This window comes from Bacillus rossius, chromosome 16 (genome assembly GCF_032445375.1).
Source record: "Bacillus rossius redtenbacheri isolate Brsri chromosome 16, Brsri_v3, whole genome shotgun sequence".
NCBI classification, from domain to species: Eukaryota; Metazoa; Arthropoda; class Insecta; order Phasmatodea; family Bacillidae; genus Bacillus; species Bacillus rossius.
The window spans coordinates 7070039-7082578 of record NC_086343.1 but is presented as its reverse complement, the minus strand read 5'-3'; the positions used below and the strand labels follow the sequence as shown (position 1 = coordinate 7082578).

Below are 12540 nucleotides of genomic sequence, written 5' to 3'. Positions count from 1 at the left end.
GTAATGTGCAATAATTGTAAACAAATAATTCCCCCTAATAAAGGATTTCTATGTGTATCACTGGTTTTCCAGCATAGAAATGTGTGTCAGAAGCAGATCAACTACAATAGGCTTTTTTTTTTTTTTTTTTTTTTTTTTTTACAGTGTGTGAAGTTATTCTTAAAATTATCATAATCAGTCTCTAAGAATAACATGGCCACATAAGGGATAGATTAATGTAGGGTGAAATGAAATACAGTACACTATTCAACTTTTACACGCCTTCAATCCATAATCAGATCCACCATTCCTCGCAACCACTCTGGCCCACAAATTATTTTTACTTTTCAAAATTCAACCACTGTAATCTAGCAATGATCAGCAAAATTATTAAATGACTGTACCATGTTCAACATAAAAGGATGGTGTAATGTGTAATTCTTCAGACAGTAATCAAACAAGGAAGTATCAACATTTCAGCATCAAAAATTTATTGCATTTAAATGCGATAGTAAAATACAGCGAAAACAGTTTGAAAACTTAACAAAACCGTGCTCTGTAATGAGAGATTTTTCAGATCCATGCAGCCTTCAGATATCAAAGCGAGTGAAAAGTTCATGGGACGATCATCACTTGGCGCGACTGCGCTAGGTTCACAAGAGTAGAAGAACGCTTTTGCGTGCCGAGACGCAAATACAAAATTCCCTCCTCCCCCCAGAATCACTCCTGTTTCCTGTCGGAGAGAAGGGCGGAGGTCATGGCTGCAGCCGCAGCATCTGCAGCTGCTTTTGCGGCTGAAACAACCTCAAATAAATCAGCAAACAATTTTTTTTTTAAAATTTTACTACACATTCTCTTACAATGTTATGATTAAATTTCTCGGAAACCACCACATACATATAAAATTCACACACACAAGATTAAACCATTATATTTCCCAAATTATGTAAGAATCAATTAAAAAGTTAACATGTAAACATGTAAAGAGCAAAACTTAAAAGTAAACTTAATGTATCACATACATTATCCTCAACTTTCATGGGATTCTAACCCATACGGCCATACACAACCACAAAGCAATGGTTAAGACACAAAAATTTCTAGTATGGACAGTTTGTCCGTAAAGTAACGATATTGGGTCTGGTAAAAAAAAATTATTGATCCACTCGGTACACATTGTTAAAATTCTTCGAAACAGTCTCTTGAGCGTCGATGCACTGCTGCCGATGCGATTCCTACGCTGGAAAGGCTCCCTGGATGTCGGCTGCCGTAACCTCTTTCAGAGAGACTGAGACAGCCCATCTATCACACTTAAAATACGTACTGAATCACTTTTCGACCACACGTAACATGTCAAATTAACCATAAAATGTTTTCCCTTGTATTCAGTGTGCACTGTTATCATTTACATTAGTGCTATGCAACCAGCACTGCCAGTTAGATTTATAAATCCACTATATTTTACTAAAATTTGAAACACCACATTCCTGTTGTGACCAGGCGAATGACTATCAATTTCTTCATCGTGCTTTATATCATTAAATCAATACACAGATGATTCATTACTTGTTGTTCTTACGTTTAATTAATGGGAACCCATCAGTTTTCAACTACACGTGAATTTGTGATTTAAGTACAGATGGGTTTAAAAAAACATGAAAGAAACACAATAGTATTAAAAAATTACTTATCCGGCTAGGAAATTGACATCTGTTTTTCCCAGGTTTTGAAGACACCTTTTATACTCCCTGTTTTCCAGGCTTTCCCAGTATGCGGAAACCATAACTGAGCTAACAGGTCGAACATTCAATTTTTTGCCTTACAGCAAAATATTTGATTTGCAGGACTAATCCGACATTTATTTCGATAAAAAATAATTATTAAATTAAGAGCTTACGTTTACAAGCATAAGGTGTGACTATAATACTTTACCTGCATCTTTGAACTCGGTAACCGTTCTATCCAACTGCCCCAGAAACCAGGGTCGGATTATCCGCTGGTAGATGATTTGAGACCCGTTATTTTCAATGGGCACGAAGCACCACAAGTGGAACATGGACTGTGAAAAACAACAAAATAATTCAAAATATTACATTCACTATTCACCCACATACCACAGATATAAAAAATAATAATATTTGGAACCTAATAAGGATAAATATTAATGGTTAACGTGATACAATTGCATTGCACATTAAAAAAAAATGTTTCGTGACAGCGAACAAAAAACACTACTGTAAAACATCATGAAAATAATTTAATTTTTTGAAGAACAAGGAAAAAAGTATTTAATTATGCCACTTAACTAAATCAATTTAAAAAGTTATATAATGATCATATAAAAAAAATATATTTAAATTTCTGACACTAAATAATCTGTGGTTTACGTTTATCAGACAGACAGCAATGCATGCATGCTTCTCAAAACGCACACAATGACAGAACGGTGCATTCCTAGCAGCAGCGGGATAGCAGCCACATAAACATTGTTAAAAGATGACTTGCGTTGGTAAGAAACAAGTTAAAGTTCCTATGTTAGTTCTTGCGAAAGAAAACAACATAAACCTCGAGAGCTAATTTTTACAAACCAAGCACATGCCCATTTCCCGGCATTCACACGAAGCTTTAATTAATGGTTAAATGACGGCTTCCCATCTCTCACACATACCAATAAACTCAGGAAAAAGCACAGAGGGAAAATGGCCCCTCGCAGATATGCACTTCACAATGTCTATACTGAGCAGTTTCTACATAAATACACAGGATGTTCCCAAACGCTGACAATGATAAACTGATGGTCTCTTGTAAGAAAATCACACAAAAACATTTTTAAACTTTTTTTTCCCCTCTTCCCAACATTTTTGGATTGCAGGTCACTGCCATCCGCAACTTTGCAGACTATTTTTATGACATAATGAATTCATTAGCATGGAAAGAAGACGATGGACTGCAAGATTTTGGTTTAGAACAGAGGGTCTTGCTTCAGCATTTGACATAAGCGTAAGCGTTTCGTCTTGAACGAACTTCACTACTAGGAAACTATGAAGAGACAGAAAATATAACTAAGCACTGTGTGTTGCAGGGAAAAAAATATTTATTTTGTGTGTGTGCACGAATATATGTGGGGAAATGAACTTTGAGTTACAATAAGTGAACTATTTTTAACCGACGTCGATCAGAACCAGGGTGAGTGTGTGCATTGGAAGTGGAAACCAGTTACATGAACCATTTTTTAACAAACATATGACTTTGCTGGTTTCGTGTAATATCTGAATTATCAAGATCAATACGGACCACGTCGAAACCCAGCTGTTTCATTTGTCGCAGTCTTATTATTGCAATAATATTTACATGATTCAAAAACTTAACATGCAATGTTTTATGTTTTTATATTAAAAGCTTAAAGATTTATGAATTAAATTTTACACTGTAATACACAAAAGTACCTACCTAGGTAGTTCAGGTGATTTTCGCAGCACTTAATTTTTTGACTTATATTTTGGAGTTGTTTCAGTTTTTATCACTTTTCACCATGTAATTTTGTCTATGTACCAGTAAAAGTAGTCTTAAGATGTCAAACCAGCCAGAAAAGAAAAAAAAAAAAAAGCGATGAAAGATGCTTTCCATGTGAGACAAGTTAGTAGCTCTGGTTATCAGATAACAGCTCACGATCTCCCGAGGATAGCTACCTACTGCAAGCAGCTGGGTGGTGTGGAAGTGAGTTCACCTTCTAGCCAATCAGCTCGCTCGCGCCGCGCACCAACGCCGCTAAAAGACACGGAGACTACATACTTCAAGTCAGCCGAGAAAAGTGTCAAATGGGTAATGCGAAGGCAGAATTTCGCCTACACTGAAACCACACACATCCATTCACACATAATTAATAAAATTGTTATCTGAACAAGCTAATCGAGTGAAGTAGAAAAATAAATTATAGGTAACACCCCCCCTAAATTTTTAAAAAGTAATTGTTCCAAAGTAAAAAATAATTAACATGTAGATTATACCAAAGGTTGAACAGTACATAGCCAAAACACTGCAATGCCAAAGTGAGAAAGCATACGTAAGGACTACTATCTATGCTTCCCACAAATCACACACACAAATCCATACAGATTTAATTCCTTCAAAAGATCCTGCTCAAAATTTTCTACAACTAAGTCAGGGCAAACCCACAAAAGTATGAAACTCTGTAGACACTAAGAGTGGCAAAATCCTCAATACTGTGTTTAAGCTGCAATGTCACAATAACAAGTTATTATATACAACACCTGCCAACTCTGAGGGTCCGACAAAGATGGTGGATCACTAGGCATGTGAGCGAATGAGTGAAGTCTTGACAACATTGGGGTCGTTGGAGACAGTGAGGGTAGTGATGAAGATGGGAAGGAGTTTCGACAGAATGAGTTGGGGCGGAAGTACCCTGGGAAAACCCACCGGCCATGACTACATAAATCACATTTCCCACTTGCTAAAACACTCCAGATCTGACCCCGCCAGAAATCAAGCTGAGATCATCTCGATGGGACGCGAGTGATCTGCCTTCTTGCCAACCTCGGAAGTTTAAAAGCTGACTCTAGCTCATGGAAAATTTTAATTACAGTAAAAAAAATTGTTAAATATAAAAAATGTATAGAGTATAGTTCACTTGACCAGTAGCCAAAATGGGCTAATTGATGCATCACTGCAAAATTGACAGCAAGGACGATGTAAGACGCTCGGGAACAGGTACACAAAAATATCCTGACTTCATTCCATCTACCATACCACTTGCTTTTCTTCAGACAATCAGATGGAAACACAAATTCAGTACGCAGTAATATTACACAGTGATACATAAATTTTGAACCGAAACAAGAGCCACAATTAATTTTCAGAAAATAAAAATAATTTGCAAATTTATTATGTGCCGCATTTGATAATTGTTTTAACTGAATTTATCTGGAAAAACAAAAACTGAATATATTTACAACCGGCCACAATATTACGTAGTTCGACCAAAACAGTTATCAAAAAGGTGGCATGAGGAGGAGGAAATAACTAAGTCGTGGGGGCTCGACCAAATTGTGAGAGTTGGCAGGTGTGGGTCTGACCACTTGACCACGACCAGGTCATTCCTGAAAGTCGACTGGCGCAGCAACTCACCTTAAGCAACCAGTAGAAGGGAAACCAGTGGAGGATGAAGCCCGAGAAAAACTCGATGATGGAGAAGAAGGCAAAGACAACCCAGTACGTGAGCCACTTGGTGTCATCCTCCTTCTTCAGCGTCTCCAGAGCCTTGATCGACGCGTAGGCTGGGTACACGAATCCGAAGATGTTGCACATCAGCTGTGCGGCATAGCCAAACAACATGTACAACAGGAAAAATCCCATGATGCCTGAAAAAAAAAAAGTATGGTGGTTAAAATATAGCAAGTGTAATTCACACATATCCTGAAAGAAATACATTAGTCTCTAAACTATACGAGCTAATGTGAGTAGGGAGATCGTAAAGGTTCTGGGACACTGTAAACAAACGGGCGCCATCTTCGTTCTGGCAGAGTGGGGCGAGGTGGGCGTGGCACCATGTGCTCAGGCACGAGGCGAGGGTTGTTGTCGTTGTCTGCTGGTGATGTCACAGGCGGCCATCTTGGTTCATTTTTCCAAAGCTAGAGAGCGCTGGTATGGTATTATTTTTCAGAATAAAAATATTTTATCGCTGCGACCACGGCCCGAACTCGGGGACGCTGATCGGCAGTCAGAGACACTAGCCACTAGTCCAGAGCGTCTGTTGAGGGAAGAAGAATTAAACACGGAACACATGCTTTCAGTTGGGTGACGGTAAATTCAAACAACAGAGGGTGCACCAAGTTTAAACTTATAGTATTAGTTGCTGGTGGCAGCCATCTTTATTACAGAAGGCATATTAAAAAAAAATGCTATAGTCTGCCATATTTGTCACTATTGGTGCCACGTTTAAACTACTTGTAGTTATGCTTAAAATTCTAAAGTCCGCCATCTTTTTTATAGTATTGGGTGATGGCGAGATATTCAAATTTAAAATGAATATATTTTAAATACTAAATACGCCATCTTGGATTGACATGTGCTGACTACCACTATAACAAAGCTATAGACATATTTATTAGAAGTATGCTTATAGTGCTAGCTTACAGCCATAATTTTTTTACTGTGTAGTATTCCTTTACCTATACTTAGTAATATTTGTTTAGTATTTAGAAAATATATAAGTAATGTTATTCATTTTAAGTATTTCACTTATTAAAGTATTTATACATAAAGTAATAAAGGTCTTCATTTCTTTTATACCTCTTATTATGTGTATGTGTTTGCTAAATTATGCAACTAAGGTTAGTTTTGCAACCAATTGCTCAATGAGTTCAATTTTAGAACAGACACCACTCAATAGACTAATACCTCCATGGTTTTACCCTCCAAACACCCTTTGTATTCAAACTAGACTATTTCACGGATAAAAAAAAAATGGTTGTCTGTAAAGTCGGTTTACGGAGGATAGTTTAACGTGACGTCATAACAAAACATTTATGAAATGATTGCATACTTTTATGCATAAAATTGAATCATTTTTATTGAATTATCACTGTTTTGTATGGATACAAAGAAGGAGTGAAATGAAATCTACAATTTAATTGATAAATTTACTTTTATTTGCACTCAATAATTAAAATAAGTTTATTACTTTAACGAAGAGATTATTTTAACTATAACTTTTATACATGTTTGCTATTTAACTTCTTCCAATCTGTGTTATTCTGTTAAGGATAGGATGATAATAGGAAAAGTAGGAAACAAATGGGAGTGTTTCAAGGACGATGTGAAGGAAAATGGCCTATCCTACACAAAAACGCAGTCAAAAATAATATATTTGCGCCACGGACTCTGCAGCAATGCTAGGAGGAACGGGTTAGCAAAGAGCAATGAAAATGTTACATTGAAATGCATGAAAACAGAATTATGCCACGGACTCGGTTGCAATGCTAGGAGGTTCAGGTTAGCAAAGAGCAATGTAAAATGAGCGTAACGGGGCACAGCGAAATGGGACAATGTGCATAACGGGACACTTTTTCGTGCGTGCAGCCGGCATCCATCGATTTATTAGACGTTGTCACGTCAAAAAAGGTAAAGGTATGGTATTACATAGAACTTCTTCGTAAAGAGGCTTATGGCGAAGGGATTTGAAATATGTGTAGGAACCAGCGAGATTTGATCCAGCGACTACGTGGTACCTAGACAAGCAAGCGATTTGATCTGCGGGCTCGCTCGAGTAGGAAATAACGTTCAGTCTACTTACGTCACTTAAAATTTCAAAATGGCGACTTTTTCAGATATGCTTCGCTATCTGACCCAATGGCTTTGTGCACTTTGTAAAGGTGATCTTCCCCTAAGTCAAGTAAGTGGATATACTGAGACCCAGCTACCCTGCCCTCTGTTGGTTAGTTTAGTTTATTGCATCCATTAGATCTTTCCGTGTGTACAAGTTTGTACAAATATACAAGTCATGTTATATAAAAAAATACGACAAAAAATAAAATAAAAAAATAAAAACTAATTAAATTTATACTATATTTAAGGGAAAAAACTCTTTAACACAACACATGTACCCAAAAAGTAATTCAAGAACAAATTGAGAGTAATAATTTTACACTACCAGATCACAGTTATGAACTTAAAAAATAACTTCAGTATCTATGGCTGACTTTCTAAACTTATTCCTCATGCCTACATGTAAGTGTGACACTCCACGCAGAGCTACCCGTCTCTCCAGACATGCTGAGTTCTCACTGCGACAGAACAGCCTGATTCACCTTATCTGTTTGCTCCTTGGTCTACCCATGGTCTTGCTTTGTCTTATCACAGCGCAAAGATTTACAGTTATCTGAACACACACACATACCAACATTACAACGTACTTCACAATACTACCGGCTGTCATGTCTTGAAGTAAAAGTGATGCCAAAGTTTAGGTTATGTTCAAAATGTCAACTTTTATTTCTATGACAAATCTAGTAGCATGAAATTGCTGCAAGGTAAATAATAACAACTAACATATTTTTACTGACATCCACCACCAATTGCTACGGCTAGTTATTTTCATGAAAATCATTTGAGATAAACCAGACTTTCAGGTAAAAACCATTCAAAATTTCCAAAACTTTTGTTTCAGCTCTCCCACAACAACAGTTACCTACATATTTAACTTTTTTGAATGACATAAGTAATATTCTTCAACTCTTGGCATCAAAATATCTTCGTTAATCCTTTACTACTGTATACCCTGTTTGGAATAATTTGTTAGAAAAACTATTTCAATTATGCATAAATGACAATACCTAGTAGTACTTATAAAACCACAAAACACAATTTACAAAAACATTTCAAAATTCTAAACTCAGAAAATTTTTGCATTTTTTATATAAAATGTAAAGTTACGAGACAAATGAAAAATTACCAATCATCATGAACACACAAATCTTATGGATTGGAATGACACTCTGTTGCAATATAATTTAAATGCAGTATATTACATTTGTTCTTAAGCCATCGCATACAAAACTATATAAACTATATTCCGGGTACTATAAACGTACCTACAACACATTGCATAATTTTATTATAAATGATGTTCTAGTCTCATTATTTCACTACATGCACATACAAACGGTCCAGCCAGTTGATTATTTAAAATTCACTTTGAATATCCTAATTTACATCGAAAATGGGCGAGCATTTGCAGGTTTCAACAACATGACGAGAACCATCATCTGATCGAATCTGATTTGCTGAAGTTTTCGCATAATGCTGAGACTACTTCAATATGAAGACATATAATTATATATATATATTTTTAAAACAATAATGAAATCATATCAATTTCTGAGTGTTCGTAACCTTCCGATGTGTGCGCACCAGTTCCTCAGCATATTTGAGCTCCTTGTTACTATTTTTATCTGTAGGGTACTCAAACATAATTAATTTGTCACTTATGTTATCAACGTGATTTCTTGGAGTATGATTTACCTTAATAATGCTCTATCTTTAAGTTTATCTCAGACGGATCACATCATCATGGTTTAAATCACCACCGAAAAAAATCTGGCTTAGGTCAGACAGTCAATCAAGCTCAACTCACAACCGATAAATCTGATCAACCAAAAATGGATGATCTAGTTAAATTAGTTGAAGCTCTTAGTGCACAGATTGACAACCTCAAGAACAACTCTTGCATTCTGAAAACCCTTATAATGGATTCTCATTCCGAATTAAAAAGAAATTGCATGAAATCAAACAAACTCTATAACACCAAAGTGGAAATTTTCAAGTCTTACAGCCCGTCTGTCAAGAACTCAATCATCGGGAAGCCTGCAAGGTAAGAAATTGCCACGTGGGCTGGTGAAAACTAAGGATGTTGCCGACACCAGGACAGCTGACACACTTTCTATTCAGCGCGGTAAAAACGCAGTCAGCGGTGACGTCACCTCCCGGCTTGTCAACCTCGAACTCGAAGGCTACATACCCGTGCAATACAGACGCAATTCCAGACACAAAGCTAATCGTGCAGAGAACAATGTTCACGAACAGAAAAAAAGCTTGGATGCAAGTGGGATCATGCCATCCGGATCTTTTGACATACTGAACAAAAACAGCAAGCATCATGTACCACAGGATCAAGCCAACAGGATCATGCGATCAGGATCAAGCCTTCAGGATCCAGGGATAAACTTAGATACATGAAACACCAGCCCCAGAAAAACTGCAAAATTCACGTGTAAGCTACTTCAGTGCACAGCATGTATTCCTCACTGAAAATGAATGACATTAACAATTCAATTCAAATTTTAGTCTCCCATTGAACTCATTTGTTTCAACATCGCTCAAAATAGTACGGTACATACTTTAAATGCAATGTAACAAAACAAACATTTCGTAATACAATTACATACTTATTCTAATAAAATAACAAACATTAAATACAACCATTAAAAATTCCTTACAACTGCTATACAGTAATTTAAATGAATTTTAATAATATAACGACACCTATATTGACATAAGTTCTCAAGAAAAAAAAATTTTTAAACCCACACGGTAAATATAAATAATGAATGTTGGCGATTACATGAATACATAGGTATTGTAATGTAAGCTGTACACTGCAATTTTTTTCACAAACCATTATGATTTAAGAAACCTTCCTTGCAAAGTTAATTCAGGAAATTCTCTGGTATATGAAACACATACATTCCTATTTACAGCGCCAGCGTAAAAGCAGAGGTATTGTAATGTAAGATATATAATTTTAATTTTTTCACTAACTAGTAGGAATTACCAAACCATCCCTTGGGAGTAAATTTAAAGTTGTGTGTAGTGTGTGATAAACCATAGGTTTGTTTGACTCGAGGTCTCTCGTGCTCCTCGGGAGTTGAAAGAGTTGGGAGCAAGTTGACCTGAGGGCAAAAAGAGTCGGTAACTTTTAATACACAAAGAAAACGTGATTTGTTGTAAAATAATGATGGCGGCAAATATAGCAGACATCGTGATGAGAAATTTGTTTGAAAATGAAGATTCATCTGAAGATGAAGTAGCTATTGATTTACCATATATTGGACTACAAATTATGAGAGAGCTTAAAGGGAAAAAATATATAAATATTGCTTTTTGACTTTAAACCGCCTGTGGTATGCATAAGCTAACCTGTACTAGGAAACTATTGCAAATCTTTTGATTGTTAAATAAAGGACGCCAAATAAGTTATATTGTAATGTTTTTCCGCTTCAATGTCGTCATCTATTAAAATATTACCGTCATCTACAAATGTAGCTTGATAACATATTGACTCCATCGTCAAAGTCGCGCCAAAACAACCAGCAGACGACTTGCCCTCGCAACTCTTCCTCGAGGGGAGGAGCATCGAGAGCATGACCTGAGTGACCTGAGAGCAACTTGCCCCCGCGAGTAAAACGACCATCCGCCATACTGCTTCCGGAAAAGGGCGCCCCGAGAGTTGACAGGTCAAAAAGAGACCTCGAGTCAAACAAACCTCATGTTTTTCCTATGTTTTTCTTTACGTTCTAAAAAGCTGTGACGTTCGATAATTACACTCCAATTTTTTCTTAGTTTTCTTAGCTTCCAACCACACCATGTTATTTTAGGTTTACCTTTTTTTTAAAAGGTAACCCGAAACGGAAAACATCGTGAGTATTCTTCTTAATCTATGCTACCAAAAAAAAGGAATAAGTTCAAGTTGTCCAATTTTTCGGGCAGATTCGGACCATCACCCACACCACCCATGACATCAAAGGAACACGTTGACCAATCAGCGATCAGTGTCCGTCGGACACATTTTGGGACATTACAATTGAAGACGGACTTTTTGACTCGGCAGCTTCACACACACATTGAAAATATTTGTACAGTGGTCACATCAGAAAGCTTGAATGGCTATAAAAGCTTTACACACAATAATTATTTACAGTGAACAAATTAATATTATCCTTTTAATACCTGGAGAGAAAAAAAACGTACCTATACATAGATAAACGCGGTCAACACCTGTTTTGTTTTCCAAAATATCAAAAATAGGAGTCCAGGGATGTTGTTTATCCCGAAGTCCTCGGCTGAATTTATCCTTCCAAACAAACAATTCAGACATCTTACTACGTTTGCTTGAACTTACAATAAAATAACGAAAACCAATTATTTTTCTCTATATACAATTAAATGCAAGGCCAAAGACACTACGATATGAAATTAAAACAAAAAAGGTAGTTCGTATACACTCTCAATATGATGCACTAGCGCTAACTACATGTTATAAACAAATATATACATTTTAAATGTATTTTTTGAATGAATATAATTTTTATCAAAGAATTAGATAGCTTTATTAAAGTGCATTTACTATGCACTAGCATAAGTCAAGAATGGGAGATTAACAGGAGGCACTGGCTAGACCAAGGACGATGTAGATAAAAGATTAAATGGTTTATGGAGGGGCTACTCATGTGAAATGTAGCTGGTTGGCATGCTGGAGGATTTGGTGAAAGGAGTACATTAGGGACAGCAGATCGATGCCTGTTTTACAGATGTTGAAAAAGCCTTCGATACGCTTCCACATAAGAAATTGATCAAAAAAGAGGAGGGTCATAAGGGACAGAAGGGTGGTGGAGTGAACAGGCGATTTCTTTAGGAACAGTACATAGAGGGTACATGAAGAGGATATTTTTGAGGAGGGAAGTGTTATGTCAGTGGTGCTGCAGGGCAGTGTGCTTGGCCAATTGCTCTTCACAGTAGTCTTGACGTCGACCCAAGTGACTCCCCGGCTCCTTCAGGCCGTTATGCCTCGCCAGCGCCATCTCTTGCGTGTGTAGTGCGACGCAAGTGAAGGTGACGTGCGACGTTTTGTTTCTGTACAGGATTTGACATATTATTTTATTGTAAATATATTTTTGTTTTACGTTTTTTGTATATATTATGCTTATATTTTATTATAATTAATTTTGTATTGAAGGGTATGTATTTGTGTAAGATTTAATTGTTCAC

The 12540-nt window shown here is 36.5% G+C and overlaps 1 protein-coding gene across 2 annotated transcripts; it reads right to left on the bottom strand.

Annotated features, from left to right (window-relative positions):
- Window positions 1–447: 447 nt before the first annotated feature.
- Window positions 448–11747, bottom strand: LOC134539865 (receptor expression-enhancing protein 5-like). Of its 2 annotated transcripts, none has more exons than XM_063382205.1 (4): window positions 11524–11747; window positions 5125–5357; window positions 1912–2038; window positions 448–773 (listed from the first exon to the last, which is right to left on the bottom strand). In XM_063382205.1, exons 1-4 carry the CDS (start codon window positions 11648–11650, stop codon window positions 700–702), a joined length of 561 nt encoding a protein of 186 aa, XP_063238275.1. In that variant the 5' UTR covers window positions 11651–11747; the 3' UTR covers window positions 448–699. The 2 variants fall into 2 exon arrangements, with proteins under 2 accessions (XP_063238275.1, XP_063238276.1); XM_063382206.1 differs by lacking the exon at window positions 11524–11747 and adding an exon at window positions 7724–7814.
- Window positions 11748–12540: the final 793 nt, after the last annotated feature.

Excerpts from the sequence above, each read along its gene's own strand:
- LOC134539865 (XM_063382205.1), bottom strand. The coding sequence starts at position 11,650 with ATGTCTGAATTGTTTGTTTGGAAGGATAAATTCAGCCGAGGACTTCGG. Across the intron at positions 5,358-11,523 it reads CCGCGTTTATCTATGTATAG|GCATCATGGGATTTTTCCTG; the intron begins GTACGTTTTTTT and ends TTTTTTTTTCAG. Across the intron at positions 774-1,911 it reads TACCGAGTTCAAAGATGCAG|CCGCAAAAGCAGCTGCAGAT; the intron begins GTAAAGTATTAT and ends AGGTTGTTTCAG.